This window comes from the organism of the source record quoted next, unplaced genomic scaffold (genome assembly GCF_019419815.1).
Source record: "Pyrus x bretschneideri cultivar Hongxiangsu unplaced genomic scaffold, Pyrus_bretschneideri_v1 Contig44, whole genome shotgun sequence".
NCBI lineage: Eukaryota > Viridiplantae > Streptophyta > Magnoliopsida > Rosales > Rosaceae > Pyrus > Pyrus x bretschneideri.
Genome location: NW_025999768.1, coordinates 3529246 through 3556205, shown reverse-complemented (window position 1 = coordinate 3556205; position 26960 = coordinate 3529246). Strand labels below are relative to the sequence as shown.

The window sequence follows — 26960 nt, the reverse complement described above, 5'->3', positions numbered from 1 at the left end:
AACCGCGATTACCCAAATCTATGGGTATTTTGTCCATCCTTAATCAGGAGCCTAAAAACCATAGAATTTGAGCTCTTGATTTGTATGAAGTAAACCAATAGAGTAAGTTAACGTAGTCTGTCAATTTTATTTTGAATGATCCGAACTTGAGCCCTTTATTCGGGAGCCCAAAAAAAAATCTCTTCCTGTACAAATATAATATGAAAAATGCGGTAGCATTACTCTCCCGTTAATGGCTCTAATAGATATTTTTCTCATAATTTAAATCTTCGGGTCTCTTGGATAAAAACCAAGACAGATGGTAGAAGCTGATGCGGCCACATGTCGATTGGCCTAATTCCGTTCCCGCCAATTTCTCTTCCCGCCACTTTGCACCAATCCGCGAATGACATATATAACCGGCCCACCGCATTCACATGCAAGCCCCCTCTCTCTTCTCCTTTCCTTTCCTCTCTGAGACTTTCTCTCTGCTTCTAAGCATTCCCCTCTAATGGCGACTGAGAAACTCACAGAGTACGAGCGCAAGAGGCTCGAGAACATCCTACGGAACGGCGAAATGATGTCTTCCCTCAAGCTCCAATCCATCAAAGCCCATGTCTCTGCCTCCATCAAACGCCCAAGGTTCTTTCTATCTCTCTCTCTCTCTCTCTCTCTCTATATATATATATATATATATATGTGTGTGTGTGTACATCTATGGTAAAATCACGATTTTCTCGAAAACCCCGTTTCTAATATCTGGTTATAATTGTAGGGTCGAGACCAAATCGTACAAAGTTAGTCCGAAGAAACAACCCAAAACCCAGACCCCGATTGTCATGAGGCGGTCTTTACGCACGCGCGGGTTACCGCCCGATGCGAAGGGCCTAAGCGATGAGGCTCTGGAATCCATGGCCAAAACCCCGAAATCTTCGAGCCCATCGAAGGGGTTGCCTCGCTATTTGGGTCCTCTTAGCATGAAAGATGCTTACAGAGGAGTGTCAGATCGAGCTCTAATGGAAGCAATTCTGGATATTTCGAAGAAGCCCCAATTGGATGCTTCAGTGAAAGGTGAAATTAAAGGCGAAAATGGCGGATTTGAGGGTGGCAAAGGTGAGAGCTTTTCGATTAAGGAAGAAAATGAAGTTGAAATTGGTGAGAAGACAGAGCCTTTGAGTGAGGGAATTGGTGGGTTTACTTGTGGTTTGGTTAAGAAGGAAGAAAATGGGTTTACTTGTGGTTTGGTTAAGAAGGAAGAAAATGAAGTGTGGAGTAGTTTAAAGTTAGAGTCTTTGACTCTAAAACCGGAGAATGTAGCGAGAGTTGTGCCCGGCAGGATTATGAATGTGAAGTTTTTTCCTTGTACTAGTTCGAATATGATTGCGGTTGGAAATAAGTTTGGGAATGTTGGATTTTGGCATATTGATTCTAAGGAAGATGAAGAAAGCGGAATATATTTGTATCATCCACATAGTGGTCCTATTTCGGGGATTTTGATTCAGCAACATTGCACGTCAAAGGTATTTTCTATCCAAATGGTTCTTGTATGATAACAGTGTTGAGACTTGAGAGAGAGAGAGAGAGAGAGAGAGAGAGAGAGACGTTTATGTTTCCGACTCAAAAATGTAGGTTTAAGTTCTGTTAAATTCTGAGTTATGTTTCACACACTGTCACTAGTATACTCCTGTCCTGCTCAACTTCTGAGTAGTAACATAAGAAATTGAGTTCGGTAACAATAAGGCGGAAACTCATCTTCCCGAAAGTTGGCAATGTTTTGCCGCATGCTTTTATGTGAGCAATCACTGGAATGAGTTCGAGTAACTCTTGCGATATATGCTAACATATGATTGTTGAGTTAAATTGCAGATCTTTACCAGTTGTTATGATGGCTATATCCGGTTGATGGATGCCGAGAAAGAGGTGTTTGATCTAGTACATTCCAGTGGAGACCCTATATGCTCTATGTCCCAACAATCGAAGGGTCCGAACTGCTTATATTTTGCCGAGGGCAATGGAGGTTTAAGTGTCTGGGATCAGAGAACTGGAAGCTTCTCAAACCAGTGGTCTTTGCATGAATACCGAATTAATAGCATTGACTTTAGCTCAGCAAACCCTAACCTCATGGCCACTAGTTCCTCAGACGGAACTGCCTGCATTTGGGATTTGAGAAGTATTGATGCAGATAAAACTTTACGAACAGTTAGCCACAGTAGGGCTGTGCATTCTGCTTACTTCTCGCCTTCTGGAGGGTTTCTTGCAACGACAAGGTATCCAACTTGCGCTTTTTTTCTTACCGCTGCATTGTTGTTCCATAAGAGTAACGTTCTTAGGAGGTGATTAATGAATGAATTTGCATTGATCTTGCCTGCTGCGGCGTGACTAATTTCTCTCTGTGTTCATGTAGTATTGACGATACAGTTGGTATATCGAGTGGAGCTAATTTCGAGTACACGTCAATGATATACCATAACAATAATACCAGCAGATGGATTTCTAAGTTCAGGTATGATTTTTACCAGATTTTGAAATTTTGATATGTTTGTGACTTTCCTTTTGCTAGAACGGGATCGCTTTCGCTTTGCATCTGACTTTTGAAACTGGAAGCAGGGGAATATGGGGGTGGGACGACGCCTATGTCTTCATTGGCAATGTGAAAAGAGGAGTAGATGTGATATCCCCAGCTGCAAGAAGAACAGTGCTCACTTTAGAGAGCCCGCACATGACTGCGATTCCGTGTCGATTTGGTGCTCACCCTTACAACGTTGGGATGCTAGCAGGATCCACAGCCGGAGGCCAAGTTTATGTATGGACATTGGGCTAGGAAATTCAGCTTCTCTGCTTGCACGTAGCTAGTGAAAACATGACAAGTTTTGTACCTTGAACTTTAATCCAGTGACGTCGTGTGGTGCGAGCTATTTTGTATTTTGAACAAGTTACGTGGAGGCGGATTTGAACAACTCTGGTCAACTGGCCTAACCCATGTATATTGTGGCACAAGCATGTCCATGAACGCATCGAACAAGGCACCTCGGTTCAAAGAACTTGAAAAATGAACGAGAAATTATGCATTAATTATTGTTTTAATTTCTTCCAAGAGGTTAATTCATGCGGGATTAATTCTTCATTACATGAAAGCACAGCCTGCGCCATCAACTTCCCAAGCCAACCATGGTACAACAATCCCCTTGAGCCAAGCCCTCCAAATAACCAGTAGTTGGAGCTTTGGTTTTTGCCTACGATGTCATCGACACAGCCCAAAAGGGGGAGTGAGCCGTGAGGAGTGAGCGGCGGCATTGCCCTCAGGCCAGCCCTGGCTCCGGCAAACTTCCAATCCTTTAGGACAGGGTAAACGGCATGTGCCTTTGGCAGAAGCTCTTTAAGGGCTTCCCCAGCTTCTTCTGCGGAAACATCCGGTGATGAATTTCTTGATTTCCATTCCCATGTCGAGCCCATGTATAAACTCCGAGGGCCTTGGACAGCAAGCCAAGCATCTGACAATATCGAGGGGCCGAGGCTTGGATACTCCTCTCTTAAACACAGAAATTCATAAGATGAGTTTTGTTTCATACATACAGCACAAAAATTAGGGCCATTCAGATACCGATACAAGGCAGAGAAGAAAATTTACCCTATATCATCAGGAAGCTGAAGATGTGCAACAACACCTCTGCACGTCCTCAATGGAAGCCTCCTGCAGAGTTCAGGAAGCATGTCTGCTTTGGCACCAAGGCATACTATTACTGCCTGGTACTCCCCTAACATCAAATATAATCAGACACTAAATATGAAAAATGATAAGTGCAATGAAAAAATGTTGAACCTATCAGTTATAACCTTCTGAAATGAAGGAAGCTGCATGGAATGTTAAACATCCGATTTGAAACATCAAATCTATCAACAAAATCCAAACTTACACAGATGTTAACTGAATTTCACAGGTTACTTTGCAAGGCTAACGATAAGAAATACGGAGCACGAAACAGAATACATACAAACAACTTATTGGAGAGAGCCAAAGAAGTCCACGACATGAGCCTTAACAAAGCTTGAAACAATGGCGTTGGTCATTACCTTCTAGGTCTAAGAGTTTGTGGACAGAACTCTTGTGCAAATGCAATTCTTTGACTCCGGAGCCAGAAGCACAAAGTTCCTTCACCAAATTTTGACATGCTAAGAACAGTGCCTGGAAAAATAACCATGACAACAAGAAATCAACAAAAACAAAAGGAAAAATGTATCTACCAAAGAGATACGGAGGAAAGAGGGGTCAGCGGCTAAATTATCTGAACCTGTAAATAGCGTTGAGGATGAATATTAACAGCTTCAGGCATATAAAAGGAGGCATCAAGAGGTGGAGATATGCCGGGTACGAGATTTTGGGCAGCATCGTTGTCAAGGGTTTCTATTCGGCAACTAGCAAGGCAACTCTGGGCATTCTACTGACATAAATTGAGAAACACTAACATTACAATGAGGTTGAAAACTAAGTATCTGAAGCTGTTGTGATGGTAGAATGACGAGGGAGAATTACGTCTTTCAACAACACCAAGTTCTTCAAGCTCAGGGCTGGTCTCAAGATGCCCCTGAAGACAAGAAATTCAAAATCTCATGCCTATTAGCTAAGTTTTATACAAAAACACGAGCAAAATTGGAGATAAAAACTCTCAACTATCCGGTTGTTACTAGTCATTTACTAACCGATTATTAGAGCGAAATTTCTTGTTCCCGTTCTCTTGTTAGCAAGGTGTTTTTCTACAGTATTGAGCTTTAATTGTTTTCCTAGTGCGAAAATCCGAAAATCAAACACTTTTAAGATGTTACACACACTCAATTGAGCACAAAAAAAAGATTTCAACCTTAAAGATAAAGAGTAAAAGAAACATTTTCACAAAGCGGTATTCTAAACTACTATAATCTACTGTAAAGAATTCGCACACTAGTAGAGAACACCGTGACCAATTGACCTAATCCACGTCATCAAAACCCTTTCAAGATACACTAAAATGCGCACAAATGCTGCAATGCACGAATGATGTAGTAATCTAGAACACAAATATTTCAACTTTAATCGAATTGAAATTATAAAAAAAAAAAAAACAAAAAAAAAGCGAACCTTCTTCTAACAATTGGCGTTGGGCCGTCAGAATTTTGAGCAGCGGAAGCCACGGCGGCTTCAGCAGCGCTCAACAGGTTCAAGGACTCACTCCAGCAGTCGGCAGCACGCCATAGAAGCTTAGCTTTAGGGGAATAAGGGTGAAGAAGCCCACCCGAAACCCCGGACGCGCCGCCACCGATTCCAGCTTCATCGTATATGTCGACGCGGATGTTGGAGTCTTTCGGACTCTGCTTTAGCAAGTGCCACGCGACGGAGAGGCCGGCGAAGCCAGCCCCGAGCACTGCGTACCTCACACAACTCGGACTCAGACTCGGAGGAGGACCGTGGCGCTGAGTCAGAGAACTCGGTGACCCAACAGAACAAGAAGAAGAAGAAGACGCCATCCTCCCCCCGCCGCCACCTATCCCCTCTTCTCTTCTTTTGTTTCCCTTATTCAAAACAAGTCCATTTAAGTTTTCACAAAATTTCACTTTCGTCCTCTTGTTTGTAGGTTAGGACTTGCATATTATTCGAAGACTAGGATTCTCTTCCTTTCTTTGTAAGATGTTGACGTGATTTAACCACAACCGTTCAAATAGGAGCGGAGGAGAGGGAAGGAAAAAAAAAAAAAAAAAAAAGAGAATCCTACTCCATTATTCTGAGATGTCATAATAACATAATGAATAAAAAACAAAACGTCACGTGTTTTAAATTTCCACACATGTTCAAATTCAAACATCACCATCTTAGCATTTCCGTTTCATACAAATCTCTACAGTTTTGTAAGGAGTTCCTATCCAAAGACGTCCATCAATTTTCATTAATTTCTCGTACGAAATTGTCACGTGCAAGGCACATGGAAGGGTAAAGTTGGAGAAAACATGGTTTCACAATTTCATACACAAAGTGCTCATTCCATTTCACATGGAAAAAATTGGACGAAATACAATACTAAAACCTCAGTGAGTCATGTGGATACAAATTTTCTTACCCCTGTAGCTTTTGTAGTGCAGACTGTTTTGCCTATTGCCTAAGCTCCGCTTTTCGTTGTTTCGCTTTACTCTGTCAACATCCTCATCCGTGTGCCTTTTCGTTGGATTTTCTTCCTGCTATACACGTGTTGCTCATCCAAGAACGGAAGAAAGATGGAAAATCAGGGATCTTCCATTTGCTTCCACGGATTTCTCGATCTCTCTCGAGCTCAGGTTCGTCTCTCTCTGTCTCTCAATTTTTTTTTTTTTCAATTCGTGATCGAATTTTCTTTCCAAATAATGTTAGGTCCGTTGCCTTCGGGAAGAAAGTTTAAACCTAGAAAAGCATGGTTTTCAGGAAATCGTCAATCCTGCAGAAACCTTGGGTTTCCTGGTGAGTTCTCCAGCTTATTGTTTTTGAATTTTCTTTTATGTGTTCAAATTTTTGTGATTTTAAAACCTCTCGGTGGCTACAGATTTCATCAGCTATTTCATCAATTTTTCGATTCGATCAGGATCGGTTTTTTACCCACGAAATCTAGCATGTTCTGGTGAGTTTCGTGACTTCTCCGTGTGGCTGTTTCGAATTTTGTTTATGTGGTTTTCAATGTCCACATGGGTTTTTTGTTTGAATTTTGTATTTGTGATTTTGCATGTTGTTTTGAATTTACAGATGGCTTTTCTGTTTCAATTTTGATTCTGTGATTTTGAGAGTTTGTTTATATTGTCAGATCCAGCTTGGGTGTATGATCAGGAGACCTTGCTGTTTGTTTTTAGGCTTCGGTGTATAGACTTCGAAGCCCTTTGTGCACAAGGTAAATAATTTAGTATCTTCCTTTGAGGATTTTGTGTAACAAAATTTTTACTTTTTGTATATTGTGGAGGTTGAATTTTGTATATTGTGAACGTTGAATCTGTGCAAATCCATTTGTTCTTAATTTTTTTTTTTTGTGTATTTGGAGAATGTTGTTTCCTTTTTCTATGTGTTTTAGGTGGTGTTGCATAAGTTAGTCTCTTTTGTTCTAAGTTGTAAATGATTTTCATTCCATGTTATGTTGAGTTATGTTATTGCAGTATTGAAAAGAGATTGAGGGTTTTGGTTTAGTCTGACAGAGGGGGAGATAAAGAGAGAAGTGGATTATGTTCATGAATGGGGGATGTAGTTCATTGTTTCTAAGTATTTGAATTTCAGTTTTTATTTTTGTGGTTCACCTGTATTCATTTTGGAATTTTTTTTCTTTTTATTTTTTTTACGTATTGTTTTGGATAATGTGAATGGAGCTTTTAAAAGAAAAATATAGAGGTTTTTCTTTAGCTAGAGAGAGGACGTGAATTGTGTCAATCTTTGGCTATTCGTGTAGACCATTTTGATCATGGGTGTATTAATCTATGGAAGATTTAATGAAAAAGATGTAATGAAAACACCATGTTTACTCAAAAAGCATATTGATTCCGATTTCAATTTCTTACTGAAATGGGGATATAATGTAGGCATAATATACAATAAAGACTATAAACACGATAAAGAGGAAATCCTGATTAAGAGTGAGTTTTAAAACAAAAACAAAAGAAAAAATGAACACAATGCAATCTCCTTTAATTAGCTCTTAAACCCTAATTTATCTCTCTCCTCTCTCTCTCTCTCTCAAATCCATTTTTCATTTTCTGAAAAGGGTTCAAGAGATAATTGTCTCTTTGTGTAGGTGGTAATCGAAGAAGTTTGTCAAGGGCCAAGGAGGATTGGATTTCAGATTGGCAGAAATACAAGGCCTCCCTCTCTGTGCGTTTCCAATCTTTACCCTGCTCCTATATTTTCATCTAAATCACAATTTATACGATTATTTTACTGATTCTATTTTTTGGTATTTGAGTTTTTATCTCCTGATTATTTTTTCCAGAGGTTGTATTAATTTTCCTTTGACTGGAAATTTGGGGTTTCTTCAGATTCGCCTATTCCTATTGGTACATAATCATATGAGAAAATTAGGATTTGAACATATTAATTAGCTAGGAATTAGTTTACATTAGAGAATATATGTGATTTTGGATTCGTGTTGGTGTAGCTAGGGGCAATTATATATGTGAATAGATGTTGGGTTGGAAGGTCTACTCATAAAGAAGAACAAATCTAAGGGTAGAGTGAAACTGAAAAACAGCCAAACTCAAAATGTAATTTGCCAAAGAGCACGATTGGCCATTTGTTTTAAAATTTTCATACTTTACTTCTCATTCTTATGTACCCTTATGTATGGGTAACATGTATTCAACTTTAGAACTTTATCCGAAACCATTTGGTGGGTGTTTGGAATTTTGGAATTAGATTTTTCAATTTGTTTTTTGAATTCCTAACATTTAATCTCATTTGGGTCTAAGCCTTTAGCTATTTTTGTTATGAAATAGTTCATTGATTGCATATTGTTAACTTGATACATTCTGTTTGTGGTAGCTCCAATTTCTTGCTTTAAGAAAACCACTTGGTTGGTTTTAAGTTTTTCGTACTTTTCGTTGTCCTATTTGCAGAAAAACATGTTTTACAAGTTTGGGGACTGATCTGAAATCATTTGGTGGATGTTTTTAGTCCTAATTGGAGAAGACTCTTTTTGCTCTGAAGTTTGTTAGTTGACAGAGATTACAAGTATAACATGGTGTTGTGTTGGATTTTGGTTGGTTTAGGTTGCAGAAGATGGGGGCTTTGGATTTAAAGAAGGTGGTGACAGGCACCAGGGGTGGCTTCTCATCATTTGCAATTGGTTACATGGGGTGTTTTCTATTTATTGGCTAATATGTTGAGCCTTTTAGTCATCGGATACTGGTTGGAGAAAGAGTTCAACTTTGGTATGTATTTGAAAATCAGTTTTTTTTAGTCTAATTATGTGGTATATATCTTCTACAAATTCAGAGAACTTTGTGATTATAAGCATTTTCATCATTCAAGGGACTCAGAGACTTAAAATTCTTTGCACTACAACTTAGTCATGTTAGGCTTTTATTAGCATTGAGCGAAAACGATTTGGTGATGTAGGTTTTGCAACTTATCATGTCAGACTAATAATTTTTCCATTAATTTCTAATCTTTTTTTTTTTTTTTTTTTGGGGTTTACGAACTTTAATTGTTTGATCCATGTTATACTATATTGAATGATAACATGTTAACAGTAGTTTTAAACTAACATGATCTTGCCCCATTTCGAAAGCAAATTAAAGAAATAATGATGGACATGCATGTTAAAAATATTATGAATTTAAAGAGGTGAAACCCAACTCACAACTGCTACCTATTTAGTTGAACACAATTTTCCTCTGCTTGGTTGATGAGAAAATGTTGGGAAACAAAGGAGCACGATTTGAGTGCTATTGTTATGATGGATGCTTATTTTGACGACCTTATTAAGTCTTGGATAATTTATGAATTTAAGATCTTCAATTTTAGTATTTAAAGAGTAATATGGTTTTTTTTTTTTTGTTTTTTCTTTTTGGTGCAGCGGTTAAAGAGGGGTGCGAGGAAACTTTAGAAAATATTAAGGAAGGTGAATTGATCATGGTATTTAAATTTTAACAATTCAATTTCTTAAAATTGGGTAAATGCTGGCATTTAATAGTACTTTGAAGATGGATTTTTGACTGAGTTTTGACTCTTTGTTGTGCTTTTTATTTTTATTTTTACTTTATTTTTCAGTCTTTGGCAAGCCATAATACATCATAAACAAAATAATTGGGTTTTAGTAAATATTGATTTTGTAAAATTCTTTATTTAAATTTCTAGGTTCTGATGAATTCTCATTTAGAGTTGGTGACAACCAATCGACTCATCACCAACTTCAGATCAAGATTCAAGCATGCCTTAAATGTGTAAGTCATGTTTTCATTCTATTTTGTTGATTTGGTCATCACAATTTATTACAAAGTTGGGATATCAGTTAATTTTTAGACTTGGATTTTAACTTTTTATTTGTATTTCTGGAAAATTGCAGAAAGCTTGCATTAAGATTCAGCTCTCCGATCCGAAAGACCTTAAGATTGATGGCTGAATTATTGTAAGTATGTCTTTTGTCACAGGTTTACCCATGTTCTTCTGTCCAATCATTTCTTGACACTATATTAGTAACCCCAATTATTATAAGGATTAACAGATTAAGATCCATTTAGATTCGATATACACATTTTATATCTGGAACTTAGGTTAGGTATTGTCTATATATCAAACATAATGCATGAAATATATTAAAAAAATCTACGATTTGTTGTATGTGGATTGTATTTGTTAAATATTTTGTATATAAATTTTTTCTAACAATTTGAATGTAAATAGTATTAATCTTCTATCTAACAATCTTTCATATGTTTGGAATACAATCTTACATATAATTTTTAATCCCGCAGCAACGCGCGGGCATTGATTTCTAGTACAAACTAATGCACAGCTTAGGCTAATTTGTCACTAAGGTAAGATTACAGAAACAATAGATAACTGCCCTGTAAATGTGTAGGTAACAAGTGTTTATGCTTTGCGCAAAATTACGCGCCTTTCTCGCTTGTATTCGACTTCATCCCTCTGGTGCATAATTATCAGAGCTCTTTATGCTTTGCGCAAAATTACGCGCCTTTCTCGCTTGTATTCAACTTCATCCCTCTGGTGCATAATTATCAGAGCTCTTCTTACCTGCAAATTAGTAGTAGTGATATCAATCAAATCACCAACAGACCGAAAAGATGTTGGCGGAAGCAATCGCCAGCTAGTTTCTAATGGTCCGCTAAGTTGAAATAGTCCTTTTTCAGATGTTCATTTGTCCCAAAATCACACTATTGTATGTGATATTATCAATATTTGGAAGACAGTTCAACCCGAGAGGCATCAAATCCAAATAATCGTACTTTTCCAGATTAGTTGCTTATGTGAGGAGGCAACTATGAATGATATTTAATCAAATTCGTACTTACAGTAGATTCATTCATTCCCATTCTTGTGAGCTCATCGATCAGCTTTCTCTCTGATATGTGGTTCCCAATGCCTACTCTTCTCCTTATCTGAGTTTCAGCTTGCTGTTTAAGGGAGAAAAATTAAGAGCGCGTTGGAAAAGATAAGAGTATGAGAAAGATAAAGAGAGAATGAAAATGATGTTTTATCTCTGATCTAGTCGTTTCTTTTGTTTTCTTGTAGGAAAAGATGACAATAACATAGTTTCTACTAACCTTAACTTCATTAGCCATCTCACCGGTAAGATTGACCTGCTGTTGTATTCCAGACTTTGCCGCGTCCATTGTGGCCGCATTGAATAGTCTTATTGCTTCACGAACATGCTCCTCAGTAGCTTCGTGGCGCCTGAATTTGACATTGTGGTTTTCAATAGTGATGTTCTAGTTCACGTTCATGTTAATAAACATTACAACTGGAAGTCCTAACTCCTAAGCATCAATCAATATCACTAATACTTACAGTTGCATTTTTGCAAGGGCCTCACTCAACCTCACTATAGCTTCAAGCTGCCTTACGGTGATTGGCACTGCTGCGGCCTCCCCTGTTTCATTCGCTAGCTGTCTCATGTCCTATAACAAAATTCATGAAGATGATGTCAATCGGATCCTTGAGAACCATATACCAATATGTGGATCCAGTTAACAGAGAAACCAAATGGGACTTCCATAGAACTTGTAGCATGATCAACTTCTTTGAGGACCATATGAGAATTTTTGGGTAGGCATCTGCTCAATCCTTACTATAATAAGTTAACAGCAAGAATACCTGTCTGATTTTCACGTAATTACTCTGCAGCTCTCTCGATGCAGTTTCTGATAAGCAGGGGTGACATTCAGTTCGACAATATTGTATGTACCTACAATGTCGCAAAGAAAAAGAATTCAACATCTCATTGATATTGCAATGGCACCATTTTATAACGAATGTATGAACTTGTGTTTCAAAGTGGTATACCTCTTCAGCCAATTCTCTTCTTTAGAAACTACTCTACCATCACCCAGTGCTGCACCAGCAGATGCATGAACCTTTATGATATGACTCGCTATAGTCTGTCATTGAAAAGCCGAGTCAAGCTACCGATGAAAAAGGAAGTACGATCAAAGTGGACCAGCAGTGACACTCAAAGATATAGTACATGTTAGGTGTTGAAATGCCACCTAAAAGAAAACAAGAAGAATTGTACTCCCAAAGTAATTGAGCAAAACACTTCGAATTAGCAATATTAAAAATACCTTATCCTGACTGTACATTCTGATATCTTTAACAATGAAGATCAAGTCAAATCTCGACAGAATTGTCGTCTGCAGATCGATGTTATCCTGAGCAGTCTGAAAGAAAGCAATTGTGTCAGTTAATATTCAAAGAAGTCACAAGTTGCATCTAAGACTCTTAAATTAGATCAACTAGAATGGCAGTGTACCTTCAGATCATCATAACGTCCAGATGGAGGGTTAGCAGCTGCAAGCACAGAGGTTCTAGAATTAAGAACAGTTGTTATTCCCGCTTTGGCAATGGATATGGTTTGCTGCTCCATGGCTTCATGAATAGCAACCCTAAGCCACAACAATGTAATCTATTAGAACTCTATGAAAAACTAAAGTTAAGCACATCAAGATCTATCCAGCTTGCATTACCTATCCTCTGATCTCATTTTGTCAAACTCGTCAATACAGACAACACCTCCATCCGCCAAAACCATGGCTCCTCCTTCAAGATAAAACTCACGCTGGGTTGCACCAAGAAATTGAAATTAGAGACATTTTCCGAAGGAAAGGGACAACTACCTCGCTAATATTTTGTGAAAGGCATTACAAAACTAGAGACAACAAGTATCGTTAAATTAAAATCAAAAGAAGATCAGGAACTTACAGAACTGCTATCCCTGATCACAGAAGCTGTAAGACCAGCAGCTGATGACCCTTTTCCTGAAGTATACACAGCCACGGGAGCTGTCTTCTCGACAAACTTGAGAAACTTTACAGATAAGTTGAAATCAAATCAGCATGTGCCATGTGTAGCAATGGAAGAAGAGCATAAACTGTCTTATTCTCACATGGCTAGGAAAATAGGTCTTAAACTGAGCAGAGATATTTTTCTGCTAAAAATTGTATACTGCCACTTAGACTGTGAGCCCATAAAACAAATATACGAGAACAAACCTGTGATTTAGCAGTAGATGGATCCCCCAAAAGTAAGACATTAATATCACCTCTTAGCTTCACACCATCAGGCAAATGCTGCTTGCAGGAGAATGGGTTGTTACAATCAATAACCACACAAGTACTACAGACAAAAATTCAGGATATACCTTTCTAGATCCCCCGAACAGAAGACAGGCCACAGCCTTCTTTACATCTGCATGACCAAATATAGAGGGAGCAATTTTCAAGCATATATTTTTATATGCATCTTCCGAAGCAAACTTCTTGAACTCTTCTATCTGCAAACATACAAAAAATGGTTGAAAAGTCATATTACTAGTTCTATAACAAAGCTTACTTCGATTAAAATATGACCAAAAAATAAAATAAAAAAGATGAATTTATGATCATATACAGCTAAGGCTTGTATTAGAGTAAACAATTCTCCACCACACCAAAATTTACCAATTGTCTAGTGCTTAAATACTCCATGAGACCTATACTTACTAACAAGAACTGCACATGTTGAACACACTAGCAATGTAGAAAAGATGTTAAAGATACTCCCAAATATTGAGTTCAACCAATACCTCATCTTGTGTAAAAGCAGCAGGACCCCGAGAGTTGGCATCAGTTGCTTCTTCTATTCCTACCACTCTGATGTAAGGCTGCCTAACAGCAACTGCTCCTTTATGGCTACATAGAACGGAATAGAGTAAACATCAAAGTTCAGCAGTGAAGAGCAGTATACAAAGACATTAAAACATTCATCTAAAGTTATAACAATCCTCACGATGTGGCAGAATTGGAAGCTTGATAGATGCTATAAATGCCCATGATGGTTAATCTTGTGCCAGGCACAATTGTCTGAACGAGATGACGATCCACGGATAGAAGCATATTTCTTGGAAGCTCTCCGGTAGGTACATCCTTCATAAACCAAGGGAAAAACAACTAATTATATCCAGATTCCATAATTCAACTTAAAATTCTTTTCGTTATAAATTAAGATCATCACCTCTGGATTCTCTTGCAATTTCAAGGTTTGCTGATCAACATATTTGCTCTTATCAGGAACCACAACCCACGGATCAAGCGGACAAGGTTCTTCTCCAGGCTAAACATTTGCAATCCCTTGTATAAGATACCAAACTAGAAAAGAAAGACAATGCAAGAAAACACCGAAAGAAAGGAACATAAGAACAAGGAATATAACAAACCTGAGGAATATGGTTGCAAGAGCGAGGGACAATTGCGCCACCAAGGCCTGGCCGGCAAGGTACCCTTTGCACATTTTTACAGTTCTTACACATGACAATCACATAAGTTGCCTTCGCCTTGACCCTCGAAGCAGCTATAGTGATCCCAGAAACCTTGATGAGTTTCGATATACATTGTGCCTACAATAATTTAAAAACTAAATTATGTAGCATAACCTAACCATAAAATCCTAATACACCATTCCCCAAATTCTCATTGCTCAAATAATTAACTTTTTATGTTCAGCTGAAATAAAGGTTTTATCATTCTCCCAAACTTTCTCATCAACCAAACAGGAAATACAAACACCAAGAAAAAAAAAATCAAAGAAAAAACCAACCCCAAGCTGGCGCATAGACGCCGGGTCTTCTTTGGACGTCAGCAAGATCTGAACATCCTCCGGCACTCGCTCCTCCAATTTCCCTTCATTTCCGGGCACTTTCGTCTTTAAATTCGCCAAAACCTGACCGGCGGCGTTTTCAAACTACAAAACCCTCACAATTAAAACAATCAAAATTAATTAACAACTTAAAACAAGGATTAATTGAAAACTAAAGGAGATAATTAGCAGATAGGTCAAGTGGTAACCAGAGGCAAGTAATCGGATGGGGCAGAGCGGAGCTTTGCGACGAGGTCAGCGTCGAAGGAGTCGAGGTCTTCGATGTCGACGAGAAGGTACTTAGCGTTGTGGAGGAGGCTCTCCCTGTACGAGAACACATTTTTCTGTGTCTCGAAGCTACGGATGAATTCCTTGAATTTCTGAAGAACCGAGTGGCGGGTGGCGGCTGCGGCGTTGCTTCCGCCGTCTCCGCCGTCGCCGCCAAGCGACTGCGCTTGGTCGCTGTAGTAGATCGCTCCTTCGTCCCACCCTGACATGTCTCTGCTCTCTCTCTCTCTCTCTCTATCTACAATTACAGTGTTAACTCCCACTTTCTCTTTCTAAAATGCTCCCTCGCTGTAGGTCAAATGGTAGGGCACCGCGCGGAAGAGGAGCGCGCCGTTTTGGCGGGAATGATTTGGCGGGAAAGAGGAAGAGGTTGATAACATCTGGCAGTAGCACGTGACTCCATGGTTAATAATGGACTTGTGAATTGGGCCGGGACAGACAAGCCGGCCCATTTCTGAGGTGTAAAGGCCCAATGCTTACCGGGGCCGTTGAATGTGAATAGACCCTCTTTTTCCTCTTTCTTCTTTTATTGTTTTTTTTATTATTTATTGTTATTAAAGAAAGGGGAGGATCAAACCTCTTACAATAATTAAGGAAGAATTTTATACCCATAATGCATGAGTAGAAATCCAATAATTTGTTTTTTTTTAATCATTGTATTGTACTTTCATTAAGAAATTTCATAAAATACACGTATTTTAGTCGTACAGTGGTATATCACTCACACGTACACATGTAGTGTATCCATTATGTTCACATTCAAGAGGAGTAAAATTACCAAAGGTCACCATGACGGCTATCTCAAGCCAATAACGTTAAAACGCATAGTAGTAAGTACATGATTAACCTAGACAACCGACGCAATGGTACACAAACTTACATTACATGGCACTCTTATACAGCACAACATTTATTATGCTTACAATACAAACTATAAAACAAATTAACTGGCTACAAACAGCTCACTCACTTCATCTTGTGTATATATCTTCGGTTTCTGCATCTAAATTCATCACCCTGCAGTATCAAAAGTTGGGTTATTTTTCATCTGGAGTTTCGACTCGGATAAAAGCTTCAATGCATTTTCCATGGATGGTCGATCGGATGGCCTACTCCTGGTGCAAAGCATAGCAACCTCAATTGCCAGTTTTATCTCCTCTTGCATTGAAATGTCGGAACCAGCTTCGTTCTCGTTGTAAATTTCCCGCAGAACAACTTCCCTCGACTTGCTCTGTATGCTTGCGCCAGAATTTGTCAACCTGCCGTTGCTTAGAATCTCCAGCATGATCTCCCCAAAGCTGTATACATCCCTGCATAGCTCCTCTTTTGTGCCACTGATGTTATCAACTGTCCAACAAAAGAAGAGCACTCAGGGAAATGGTCAATGCTAATACACGAACGATATCAAATTGTTTATAATTCTGTTTCTAATCATATCGTTGAGTTTTACTGGAATTCCGTAATTTTCCCAAGATTTCAGAAGTGGTAGGTGTAAGGGCTTAAATTATATGTTTGGCGTGGCGGATTATAACTTTTCAAAACAACCACCACATAATCATCTCTACTACATGAAAGAACATATCTTATTATGCATACCTGCATCCCAGGTGGAAGTTGCTGCTGTAAACGAACCTTTGTTCAGCTCGAGCAGATGCTTGAACCCGAATTCTGTCAAATGAGGTTCCATATTTTCGTCAAACACTATATTACTTGATCTCAGATCTCCATGTGCTATTGCAGGATAACATTCATGGTGAAGGAAGCATAATCCCTTTGCAATGTCGATGATAATTTTGTACTTGGCTGCCCATTCACCTTTCACACTTATCATTTCAGCCAAGTTTCCGTTGGGCAAGTAATCGTATAAGAGATAAGCCAGATGGTTGTTGTAGCAAACTCCAAGCAATCGAATTAAATTCTTATGCCTTGCATTTCCTATTTGTGTTACAAATTCCAGCATAACTCTCATTCTCTTTGCTCCCCATTCAATCTTCTTTACCGAAACTGCAATTCCCATTGGCAGAACTGCTTTCCGCACTGAAGCTGACAAAGGTGGCAATGCATCCATGGATTCTGTCGAACTGAAGCTCTTCAATAAATCATTTTTTGTGAATTGAGGAAGTCCAGCAAATGAGATCATCTTCCACTGGCCTTTGCTGCCTTTATGGTAGTAAAATATCCCCATAACTGATAGAGTAACGAACATAACTACTCCGATGCAGAGTAGTGCGATCCACAGAAGCTTCCCGGCAACTCTGCTTCCAAATATAGACACTGAGCCAGGACATGATCTGAGAGGCTCTCCACACAGCTTTGGATTCCCATCAAAAGCGCTTCGTTCCATCATTCTAAATACCTTTTCGGATGGAATACTCCCGGAAACATCATTGTAAGACACATTTAGAAGTACTAAACTCGAAGAAGAACCAAAAGTTTTAGGTATTGGTCCATTGAAGCTGTTATGTGACAGGTCAAGAACAAGAAGAGCAGGGAGACTTGCAAGCTCCTTGGGTATACGACCGGATATATTATTGCTACCTAAATCAATCCTCTCAAGAACACGGCAGCTAGAAATACTTTTTGGGACAGTTCCTTCCAAGCTGTTCTTGCTCAATTCAACAACAGATATTGATTTGCAGTTTTCGAACGAAGGAACATTGCCAATCAGGCCACACGAGGAAGCCGAAAAATTGTGAAGATTTGGCAATTCCAACATTTCTGCAGGAACTGTGCCCCCTAATTCTGGATTTCTAGAGACATTGAAGTACTCAAGCTTTTGAGCTTTTGAAATATCCATTGGAATCCCACCACTAAAATTGTTCCCAGATAAATCAACATATGTGATGTCAGTCAGAGTGCTGAATTTCAATGGAATCTCACCTGAAAACTTGTTATCTTCGAGTCGAAGACGAACCAGAGACGAACAGTTTGACAGAGAAGTGGAGAGATCGCCAGAGAAATTGTTCGAAAACAGCATCAGCTTAAGGAGCTGACCATTCGCACAAATATCCGGCGGAACGCTGCCGTTAAAGTTGTTTGTGGAGACGTCCACCCATCCGAGCTTCGAGTTCCTCCCCAAGCTCCGGGGAAGGTTGCCGGAGAAGAAATTGTTCCACAAAAGCAGCGTCTCCAAAGACGGAAGCTCTGCAATTCCGTCAGGAACTTCGCCGCTCATCTCGTTGTAAAAAAGACTGAGGAGTCTAAGGTTTTTCAGCTCCGAAAAGGTTTCTGGGATCCACCCAGAAATCAGATTGTCGGAAAGATCCAAGCTTTGGAGAGCTCTGATGTTGCTGAGCTCAGGCGGAATTGACCCAGAAAGCTGGTTTCTGAAAAGGAAGAGGGATTCGAGATTGTCGAGATCGCCGAGGGATTTTGGGACGGCGCCGGAGAGATTTGCATAGGCAACTGTCGAGATACTGGAGCTCCGTCATGTTCCCCAATTGCCACGGAATGCTTCCATGGTAAAAATTGTAGCCAATCTCCATGTGGGTCACTGTTTTGAGCTTCCCCAGTTCCGGCGGAATGCTTCCGGTGATCATATTCCCGGCGAGATGAATAAACTCGAGCCGGCGGAAAGCCCCGTATTCCGACGGGATCGGTCCCCGGAAGTAGCTTCCGGCTAAATTAAGGATTTTGAGGTTCTGAAGGTCTGAAATTTCGGCGGGGAGCGACCCGGAAAAGCTGTTGCTGAATGCGTCGAGTACAATGAGGTTTTGGAGGGCGGAGACGCCGGTAGGGAAGTGGCCGGAGAAGTTGTTTCTGCTGATGTCTAATGTTGTGAGGTTGGTGAGGTTGAAGATTCCAGCGGGGAGGTGACCGGAGAACGAGTTGTGACTGAGATTGAGTGATACAAGGTCGGCGAAGACGGCGAATTGATCGCCGGAAATTTCACCGGCGAGACTCTTTATTGAGAGGTCTAAGCCAGTGACGGCGGAGTTGTTGGTGTTGCAGTTGACGCCGGACCAAGAACATGCGTGGATTTTGTCAGGTGGGTTTTCTGTAGAAGGGAGAATCCAATCTTTCAAGCTGCCATTGGCGTCTGTGAGCTCGGATTTTAAGCTGAGAAGGGCGTCTGAGTAGATATCGGCGGCGGAAACCGCCGCGAAGAGGAGGAGAAGGATTAAGTAGAAGGAGGAATGGAAAATCTCCATTGGAACTTGCAGTTGGGATGACTGAGAGAGCAGACAATTTTGGATGCCCGATTGGAAGAAAAATGTGTCAGATATTATGGAAATCTGTTTTTGTGTGAGAGTCGAGTGAGGACTGCATGGGAACTAGCAAAAGAGGGAAAGGAGGAATAATTTCTTTTTCTTTCTCTTTTTTTTTTATTGAATTTCTTTTTCTTTCTTTGGTGCAACAAATCGACATAAAGTAGGCGGACTTGTTTGAACATGTAAATCGAAAATCTGCAAATATTTCGGTTAGAAAATATGTTTATTAGATAGATGCGCATGACAAAATAGATAGAAATATCTAGAAAGAGACTTTAAAAAAATACATAGGGTATTTAGAGGTAACGAAAAATTTGACGCAAAACTAAGTATAATGACGTTCAAAGATTCTGTAAAAATTAAAAAAAAATGTTCAAGGAAATATCGCAACCTATAGCGTTTTCTAAGATTTTTGGCATTGACTTGAGAGCATCGCTATTTGTATCAGTTACTAAGACTTTTTTGTTCAAAGAAGTATGTTTAACAGTATTTTAAGCTAATTACGTACTACGATCTAAAAAATTAAAATATATGTATTTTTAAGTGTAATTGACCTAAAATACTATTGCAAAAACATTCTGACGTAAGTCCAAATAAGGAACATGATTAGTTGAAATGGGAATATAATTTGGATTGCTTTTGGGAGCAAGAGGGGACCCTTGAGGGTGTTTGTTTATTTGACTGGTGCTGATCATTTAGGAAAAAAATAGATGCTTTGTGAATTTTTTATTTTTTTTTTAACAAAAAATAATCAAAAGTTCACAAAGCATCTCTTTTATGCCTTTTTATTGGAAAGAATCCAATCAAAAGATAGGGTAGATCAAGTAAAAAGTAGGGGACTGAATGAATTTCTAAATTGGTATTGTGAATAGAAAATGTGAGATGAAGAGTAGGTTAAGTCAGTCGCCCGAATTAGTATGCAAAACTGTACGTTTAAGTTTGATCTTTATTTTCTTAAAATGAAAATTACAGTGTGAAAATTCTCTCATTATCTCTTTTTTACTAACAACTAAAGTTCTCTTAGAGCCAATCCAACGGTTGACAAAAAAAGCAATCGTTGAATTGAATTTAAAAACTCTAAATAGCAGAATATTCAATACTCCACAATATTGTAGCCTCGTAGAGAGCTACATGAAGCTTCAAGGTATTACAGTAAAATGAGAAAATGAGAATGTAAAAATTGATTCGTTGTTCTTTCATAACTCTACTTATAGAGCTATATGAAAACTTACAAATAACGTCTCAATCAATAATACAAAATAATGTATTATAAAACTTACATATATTATTATTTTATTAAAACGAGACGTCCTAGTAACAATCATTTTGTTCCATATAGTCCTTCTCGAGCAGCCGATGCAGACCGTGCAGTGCAGGAAAGATGAAAGAGTAAAAGACAAGTTGCTGATAAAAGAAGTAACCTTTTCTTAATTTGTGATGAGCCACAGCTTTTGTGTCCCTCGAGGACGTTAAAAATGGTAATTACTATTTGACAACCCCCATGCTTGAACCTTGACCTTAACAGTAACTCACTGAGTGAATTACCGAGAATGCAAGCTCCTGAACGTGTGATACATGTTTTTGGAAAGAGACATATATCGGAGATGTTATTTTTACAGTATTTTAAATAAGTTTATAGTACTTCGATTTAACGTTCAAGTTGCATGTAAATTCTATTTATACATGTCATGCAGTTGTCTTGATTTGATTCAAAGGAAACAGTGTCAAGCTGTTCGAGTTTTGGGTTTGGCATCACCACTCACGAGAGGGACCCTCCCATGCAGTGGTTCTCGCAGGGTTAGCGTGACTATAAAAACCCTCAGGAATTTCGTGACTTTCTTCTATTATTGCAGTGCTTAAAAAGCAAAAATTTTAGGGTGCTTCGGACATGCGAGATTTAGGATTTGAATTTTGGGGGTGCCTTAGTATTAAAGTATAAGTTTTTTAGATAAACACAAAGTACGAAGCATGCAAAAAAATAAAAATAAAAAATCGGTTTTTCTATTGAGACATTTGTTGAACATTTGGTGAGTTTCTTATCTTAAGTTAAACTATGTTGCACACATGGCAACAGAAACTGACACATGCCGAAACAATCTGATGAGTGATATCAAGAGAATTTGTTGAATGATGTCGCCACAACTAGTTGAGATATGCCTAACAAGCATTACATCAAACACTTGATAGGCACAAAAGGAACTTGTACCAAACATTCAAAGAGTCCTTGAAAGACCTTCACGTGTGTGTGTGTGTGTGTAAATATCTCAGACTCTGAGTGATCTTGGGACCACCTTGGTCATAATGTACATCCACCCATGATTCCGGAGTAAGATTTTGTGATACTTCGATCATTTTAAATGTTTAATATTGATTTTTTTATACAAATATCTAACTGGTTAGAAATACCTCCTTGCATACACCAAATCTATAGTACCATAGAAAATCCCCTTGAAAAAGTTGACACACTTGACATAACAAGATTGTTATATTTTGAGTAGTTTGTTCACAAGAAGCGAGAAAACTTGGGTACAATCAAATATGCATCCCTCTTTTCTTCGTCTTGTTTACGTATAGGGATATAACTTTAGTTACATGTAAGAATCTCTGTTCTCGACTCAACATCGAGCCGGGAATATGTTGACAAGAGAAATCAGTAAATTACTAGAGAAGTTTCCCAACGACAGGTTTGAAATTGAAAGGGACAGACACTTCAACGGGCATTTGATTTGAAACGGATTTGCCCGTGTGCAGCTCAGAACAACACAGCTTTTTAGGAAAAGAATTTACCTGACTTGGATTCCCATTAGAGTCTCAAAACAGTAGGAGGAGCTTTAGCTTATGCTTTGATTTGATACCTCTGCCTCTATCATCTAATCATATAACAAGTACAATTATTTATATTTTACATTATCTTGTAAATACTTTTCACCACATTCTTTCTACGCCGGTCAACTTGTTATTTAGTTCGGAGGACTTTCGTGGTTCAGGTGTATAATTACCGTGAGAAGACAATTAAAATAGATAAAATTGTACTATAACGATCGACATGGCATATTATCTACCCAATTGCCTTATCGAAAAAGTTTGTCATTCCATTGAATTAGGCAAATAGAGTAGACAAAATTATATTTTATTATTATCTTTCATGTATAGTATATACTTTCACTTTTAAGTTTTGTTATCTTTCTTTACGTAGAATATTTTACTATAAAAGAAGATGTGGGGTCCTATTGCCTAGACATGATATTGTAGGCAACATTGTCTACTTTGGGAGAGTAGGCAAAATTTGCAAAAAAATTAATTGCCTATACTGTGGGAGCTGTTTTTGCCTGACATGGGTCATCAAAATGGATTTGCCTGCTCAATTGTCTACATTGAAGATGCTCTGATATTGTGTTAATGATACAAATAAATATGTAAGTTTTTATTCACATAGTATTTGTATCAATAACATAAAACGCTAAAATAACTATGTATCCATGTCCACTGATTTAGATTAGTGGAGGGTCAAAAGACATGCAATTGGGGGAACATATAGTCAAAATATTAGTGGTGCGGAAACTAATAAGCAAGAATAGGATTAACAATTTGCAAAAAAAAAGACGTTAATCATGCACAAAGTATTCATAATATGTTCAATAAAGCAAGAATAGGATTAATAAAGTGATTAAAGAAAGGCACCCCCTTTTGTCCTTGTTACTGTAACAGCTAAATCTATGGCAAAATAACAGTATAACATTTTTCAATGATTAAGATACATTTTGTTAACGAAAATACTTCGGTCCTCACTAGTATGAGTATACCCTATATCCTTACCCAATAATACGGGCCAAATCTTCGTTGTTTTTATAAGGCTAGGATATCGGGTCCTAACGGGGTGAGAGCCTAAGCATTACAAAAACGAACGTTTGTATGCGTCAAGAAACTCAAATAAAGAGAAAGAAGAGCTAAAAAGAAGATGGAAGTATAAATATAAATTGAAATCCATGTCTAATTTAAACGTTATAGCATAATCAGAGACAGATGTACATTAAGACCAGAATGGTCGCAGGATCTCATAAAATATACATGTGAATGTCTTTTGAAAACTCTCCAAATAGGTGGTATGGGTCCCTTTTGTGTCCACCAAGTGTTTGATCTAATATCTGCTAACATATCTCGATAGATTGCGCCGATAATATTCGACAGATTCTCTCGATATCATGCCTTTCCTAAATGCCAAACGACATTCCGCGTGTAAAATATAGACGCTACCGTTTTATTGTTTTTCAATGCATGGGATGTTTCCTTCCTCCTGTGGTTAATGCAAGGCATGTTTGCTATATAGAAAGTGGAACCATTTGGAAATTAAGGGGCAAGAACAAAGCAATTCATGTGCAAAAGGCAGCCGTCTCCATCCAAACATAAGGTTAGAATCGTAGAAGGAAGCTCCAAAGCATGGTTACTTGTAGTTCACGTAACCGAACTAGAAGCACCCGCACCATGCCCTAGTTCCTCCTGCGACAACTCAACATCAACCTAACACATACATCATCACGAGAAACAAAGAAATTTAAACTACTGCATTGATCCTTTTAACGCTCAGAAGATATTCAAGATGTTTTCGGTCTAGAGAAATAATCCTAACATCGGCTGATTAAGTTCATCTTCAATGGTTTTGTACACTGGCCAAGAGAAGAACGGAATTTGAGTGCATCATCCGTATTAAACCTAAAAGCTCGCTACATCTAATTCATCGATAAGCTAATTCACCCAACTTAGTTCATAACACTTACTGATGCCGTACCTTATGGCAAACGTAAATCAAGGAACTTAAACAAAATGCTAAGGATCATGCCTGAAACAGTATTCCACTACCCTTCAGGTACGTTTTCCTTCTTGTTCCACATCATATTCCTCGTCATCGTCATCATCATCCTCAGTCTCAGACTCTTCCATATTATATATGCTGCTCCGCTGAAGCTTATTGAATTCACTTTTCGAATCCTCTTCACTTAGAAATTCCTGTCCATACTTTGTTTCTCGGTGTTTAACCAACAGCCAGCGCAGCAACCGATCTTCCTTGTTCAAGTAGTGCAGCTCTTTGTTGATGTTGGGTGTAGTCATCATTGTCATTTGCATTAGTTGGCCCTATACCATATGGAAACTTTGAGTTATAAATAAAATCATAATAACTCGTCAACAGTTCGAAATACCAACGAGACAACATATGGAAATAGAAAATGACCATAAGTGTACAAATGTATTTCTGCATCTGATGAGATTAAGATGGTCAAGAGCTCTCAAAGGTTTTAGAATATTCCAGGAAGTGCTGAATCTGGTGAAATCTACATTTCCACCCAGGAAGCAGAAACCCTGGAAACCCAATAACCGACAAAGGAGATCGCCCTCACCCTTCAGGATAAAAGGCACCAGCATCCTAATGGAGATGTTCAAGAGTGCTAAGACAGTGAAAATTGTCACTCTTTGGGATGACAAAACGTCTAAAGAACTATCAAACAATAAAGATACGGTTGCACTCTAAAACTGTGATAGAATGCCAACCTTTTTCGTTTTTTTGTTGTCATTTTTCCTAAGTTTAGGGATTGGCAAGGTCTGACAGAAAACCATCCGTCTTGCTATAAAGCTCGCAAAGAACTTTGAATTCAGATATTGTTACAATCTTACAAGCAGAGTCCGTCGTCCCCTGCTGAGGGCGTAACAGAATCTACAACCTAAGATAGTTCAAATTAAGCATCCTGAGAATTCTGAGGGAAGCTTTCAACTTTATGCCATCCCCTAGAGGTTCCATCCTTACATTTGAAATCCTCTAATTCAAGTTCTTAAGACAAACAAAGAAAGCAGCACTTTAACCCAATTCAAATCCTCGTTCATGTCCTACGAAAATATCATCCCTGCTTCAGCCAGTAATTGTCATTTCTCGAACCTCCATATTAAAAGAAGCTTATAGAAATTTCACACACTTTTCATTACGTATCAACAAAGAGAATGGGAAACTGCAGCGGCATCACGTTGGCCCTCAACTTATCGAAAATGTAGCATTAACAAGTTCAACTAAAAAACATCCGCAAACGCAACGAACTACACAACACGCTCTCATTGCAAAAATAGACAATTCAAACGCAACGACGAAGAATACTACAATCTGTAATAATTCAAATGCACTATAAGATTGCAGAAAGATAAAAAGAAACCCACCTGATAGTACCTTCCATCAAGCTTCTTAATACCATAACCTAGCTGAACAGTGCCGAACGACTTCATGTCAGTAATAACTCCATTTCTTCTGCAAACGTGTTTGCTCACTCGAGCAACCAAGTCCATCAGAGACTCCTTCCTCACATGGGGCTTCAGCAGCAGCATACAATCGTACAGCGGCATTTCTTCCGGCTTTTCTTTCACCTGTAAACACCAAAAGCAATGAAATTTCATATTTTTTCATCAATCTAAACCTATCCAGATGCAGTGAGAAAAAAAGAAGTTGGTTATCAAGAATTTACAGGAAGAAAAGCATGAAATTAATAAATAAAAAATGAACTTATGATTCAAAATCCAGAACTGGAACGATTGCAACCAAGATTTGAAGTCGAAGGATATATCAGAAAGGATTTGAGGGAGCTGCCCAGTACCTTGGAGTGTATTTTAGAGGAGTGCGAAGATCAGATCCCAGACGGAGGAAAGGCGGCGATGGAGGCTGAAGAAGTGGAGGAGATCATTATTTTTGAGCTTTAAATCTCGGCCGTCTATCAGTTTAGAAATGAACGAACGGAAGTATACCACGTATACCACTTATAAGGGCTCCGATCATATACTACACAAATCTCGAAATGGAAAATAAGATCATCACCAACCGACTCGGCCATAGGGTTAAAAATAGCTCGAAATGACACAAAAATTGTCTCCAACCAAGGACTAAGCCATAGGGCTTATGGGCCCCACCAAGCCAAAACCCTCAAATTAGGCCAGCAGGCTGGCCATTTCTAGCCAACCTTCCAGCTCAGCCAATTTGAATGCTAACGGCTAACTAACGTCATGTTACCATTGGAATTTGATTTTTTTTTTTGGAAGAATTTAAAAAAAATTAATTTAATTTTTTTTCCTATAAATACCTAAGTCATTCTTACATCATTTCTCACATACTTTTCACCATTCTACACTATTTTACCTCATTTTATTTCAATTCTTCACATTCTATTCTATTGCCTCTTTCAATAATCTTTCCTTTAATTTTTTCAATAATTTTCAAATGGCCACAACTGCAATGAAAGGAAGGCTTCGACCCGAAAAGATGATGAAGCTCTTTACAAAGCTTATAGATGGGTCTCATATGTTATTAGTTTTGAATAGCATACTATAGTCTATAGATCCAAGTTTTTACGGCTCGTAGTGAGTGCTTTTAAAATAATTGAAAGCATTTTTAGAAAAAAATATTTTTGTATTTCACAAGCACTTTAAGTGTTTTTTCATGATTCAATTGCATGTTCCTATGAACTAGCTCTAAAAACGTTATCATTAAAACGTTTTTAGTTTTTTTTTTTTTTAAATTACTTTTAAACGAGCTTTTACTTCACGGGATGTAGGTAGACCAAACTATGTTCAACCCAAAGTGGACCCAATCAAATTAAATTTCCTTCGGTTTACACATCCAGTCCAATTCATTG

General features: G+C 38.4%; 6 protein-coding genes across 16 annotated transcripts; 2 read left to right on the top strand and 4 right to left on the bottom strand.

Moving 5' to 3' along the window:
* The first annotated feature begins 428 nt into the window (after positions 1–428).
* LOC103933855 (WD repeat-containing protein 76-like) lies at positions 429–3063 on the top strand. Its single transcript, XM_009343550.2, has 5 exons — positions 429–621; positions 755–1499; positions 1846–2246; positions 2384–2482; positions 2587–3063. The coding sequence occupies exons 1-5, from the start codon at positions 491–493 to the stop codon at positions 2798–2800; spliced, it is 1590 nt and encodes a 529-aa protein (XP_009341825.2). The 5' UTR covers positions 429–490; the 3' UTR covers positions 2801–3063.
* Positions 3022–5540, bottom strand: LOC103955947. The gene is made up of 6 exons (XM_009367860.3): positions 5093–5540; positions 4511–4562; positions 4269–4415; positions 4051–4162; positions 3608–3734; positions 3022–3508 (listed from the first exon to the last, which is right to left on the bottom strand). Exons 1-6 carry the CDS (start codon positions 5476–5478, stop codon positions 3052–3054), a joined length of 1281 nt encoding a protein of 426 aa, XP_009366135.2. The 5' UTR covers positions 5479–5540; the 3' UTR covers positions 3022–3051.
* Positions 5541–6145: 605 nt separating this feature from the next.
* On the top strand, positions 6146–12267 carry LOC103933856. 10 transcript variants are annotated; one of them, XR_007251937.1, is made up of 11 exons: positions 6152–6439; positions 6522–6596; positions 6777–6860; positions 7749–7825; positions 8719–8880; positions 9528–9572; positions 9809–9894; positions 10017–10079; positions 10426–10488; positions 11497–11737; positions 11816–12267. XR_007251937.1 is itself a non-coding variant. In XM_048567456.1 (7 exons), exons 1-5 carry the CDS (start codon positions 6220–6222, stop codon positions 8833–8835), a joined length of 573 nt encoding a protein of 190 aa, XP_048423413.1. In that variant the 5' UTR covers positions 6152–6219; the 3' UTR covers positions 8836–8880; positions 9809–9894; positions 10017–10365. The 10 variants fall into 10 exon arrangements, 1 of the variants encoding a protein (XP_048423413.1); XR_007251936.1 differs by having other exon boundaries at positions 11204–11737; XR_007251938.1 differs by lacking the exon at positions 10426–10488 and having other exon boundaries at positions 11204–11737.
* LOC103955948 (DNA replication licensing factor MCM5) lies at positions 10363–15377 on the bottom strand. Of its 2 annotated transcripts, none has more exons than XM_048567455.1 (18): positions 15010–15377; positions 14762–14905; positions 14382–14561; positions 14180–14278; positions 13955–14091; positions 13752–13857; positions 13329–13460; positions 13180–13257; positions 12890–12994; positions 12655–12746; positions 12441–12573; positions 12253–12348; positions 11975–12069; positions 11786–11876; positions 11480–11589; positions 11236–11365; positions 10979–11085; positions 10363–10622 (listed from the first exon to the last, which is right to left on the bottom strand). In XM_048567455.1, exons 1-18 carry the CDS (start codon positions 15295–15297, stop codon positions 10544–10546), a joined length of 2202 nt encoding a protein of 733 aa, XP_048423412.1. In that variant the 5' UTR covers positions 15298–15377; the 3' UTR covers positions 10363–10543. The 2 variants fall into 2 exon arrangements, with proteins under 2 accessions (XP_048423412.1, XP_009366136.2); XM_009367861.3 differs by having other exon boundaries at positions 10363–10705; positions 10984–11085; positions 15010–15376.
* A 409-nt stretch (positions 15378–15786) lies between these two features.
* LOC103933844 (leucine-rich repeat receptor-like protein kinase TDR) lies at positions 15787–19544 on the bottom strand. The gene is given in 3 exon segments (XM_009343534.3): positions 15787–16435; positions 16685–18494; positions 18496–19544. Coding segments are annotated over 3 exon segments (2889 nt in total). The 5' UTR covers positions 19240–19544; the 3' UTR covers positions 15787–16100.
* A 4296-nt stretch (positions 19545–23840) lies between these two features.
* Positions 23841–26084, bottom strand: LOC103955941. The gene is made up of 3 exons (XM_009367854.3): positions 25929–26084; positions 25498–25701; positions 23841–24429 (listed from the first exon to the last, which is right to left on the bottom strand). The coding sequence occupies exons 2-3, from the start codon at positions 25678–25680 to the stop codon at positions 24160–24162; spliced, it is 453 nt and encodes a 150-aa protein (XP_009366129.2). The 5' UTR covers positions 25681–25701; positions 25929–26084; the 3' UTR covers positions 23841–24159.
* Positions 26085–26960: the final 876 nt, after the last annotated feature.

Bases quoted from the DNA above. Each gene is read 5' to 3' on its own strand.
- LOC103933856 (XM_048567456.1), top strand. From the start codon at position 6,220: ATGGAAAATCAGGGATCTTCCATTTGCTTCCACGGATTTCTCGATCTC. The intron at 6,440-6,521 runs GTGAGTTCTCCA...CGGTGGCTACAG, and splicing joins CAGAAACCTTGGGTTTCCTG to ATTTCATCAGCTATTTCATC. The intron at 7,826-8,718 runs GTGCGTTTCCAA...TGGTTGGTTTAG, and splicing joins AATACAAGGCCTCCCTCTCT to GTTGCAGAAGATGGGGGCTT.
- LOC103955941 (XM_009367854.3), bottom strand. From the start codon at position 25,680: ATGCCGCTGTACGATTGTATGCTGCTGCTGAAGCCCCATGTGAGGAAG. The intron at 24,430-25,497 runs GTGGGTTTCTTT...CATATGGTATAG, and splicing joins TTGATGGAAGGTACTATCAG to GGCCAACTAATGCAAATGAC.
- LOC103955947 (XM_009367860.3), bottom strand. From the start codon at position 5,478: ATGGCGTCTTCTTCTTCTTCTTGTTCTGTTGGGTCACCGAGTTCTCTG. The intron at 4,163-4,268 runs GTTCAGATAATT...TTATTTTTCCAG, and splicing joins ATCCTCAACGCTATTTACAG to GCACTGTTCTTAGCATGTCA. The intron at 3,509-3,607 runs GTAAATTTTCTT...TCTGTGTTTAAG, and splicing joins CAGCTTCCTGATGATATAGG to AGAGGAGTATCCAAGCCTCG.
- LOC103933855 (XM_009343550.2), top strand. From the start codon at position 491: ATGGCGACTGAGAAACTCACAGAGTACGAGCGCAAGAGGCTCGAGAAC. The intron at 622-754 runs GTTCTTTCTATC...TTATAATTGTAG, and splicing joins GCCTCCATCAAACGCCCAAG to GGTCGAGACCAAATCGTACA. The intron at 2,483-2,586 runs GTATGATTTTTA...AACTGGAAGCAG, and splicing joins AGATGGATTTCTAAGTTCAG to GGGAATATGGGGGTGGGACG.
- LOC103955948 (XM_048567455.1), bottom strand. From the start codon at position 15,297: ATGTCAGGGTGGGACGAAGGAGCGATCTACTACAGCGACCAAGCGCAG. The intron at 13,258-13,328 runs GTATATCCTGAA...TCCTGCAAGCAG, and splicing joins TGTTCGGGGGATCTAGAAAG to CATTTGCCTGATGGTGTGAA. The intron at 11,366-11,479 runs GTAAGTATTAGT...TGTCAAATTCAG, and splicing joins GCCCTTGCAAAAATGCAACT to GCGCCACGAAGCTACTGAGG.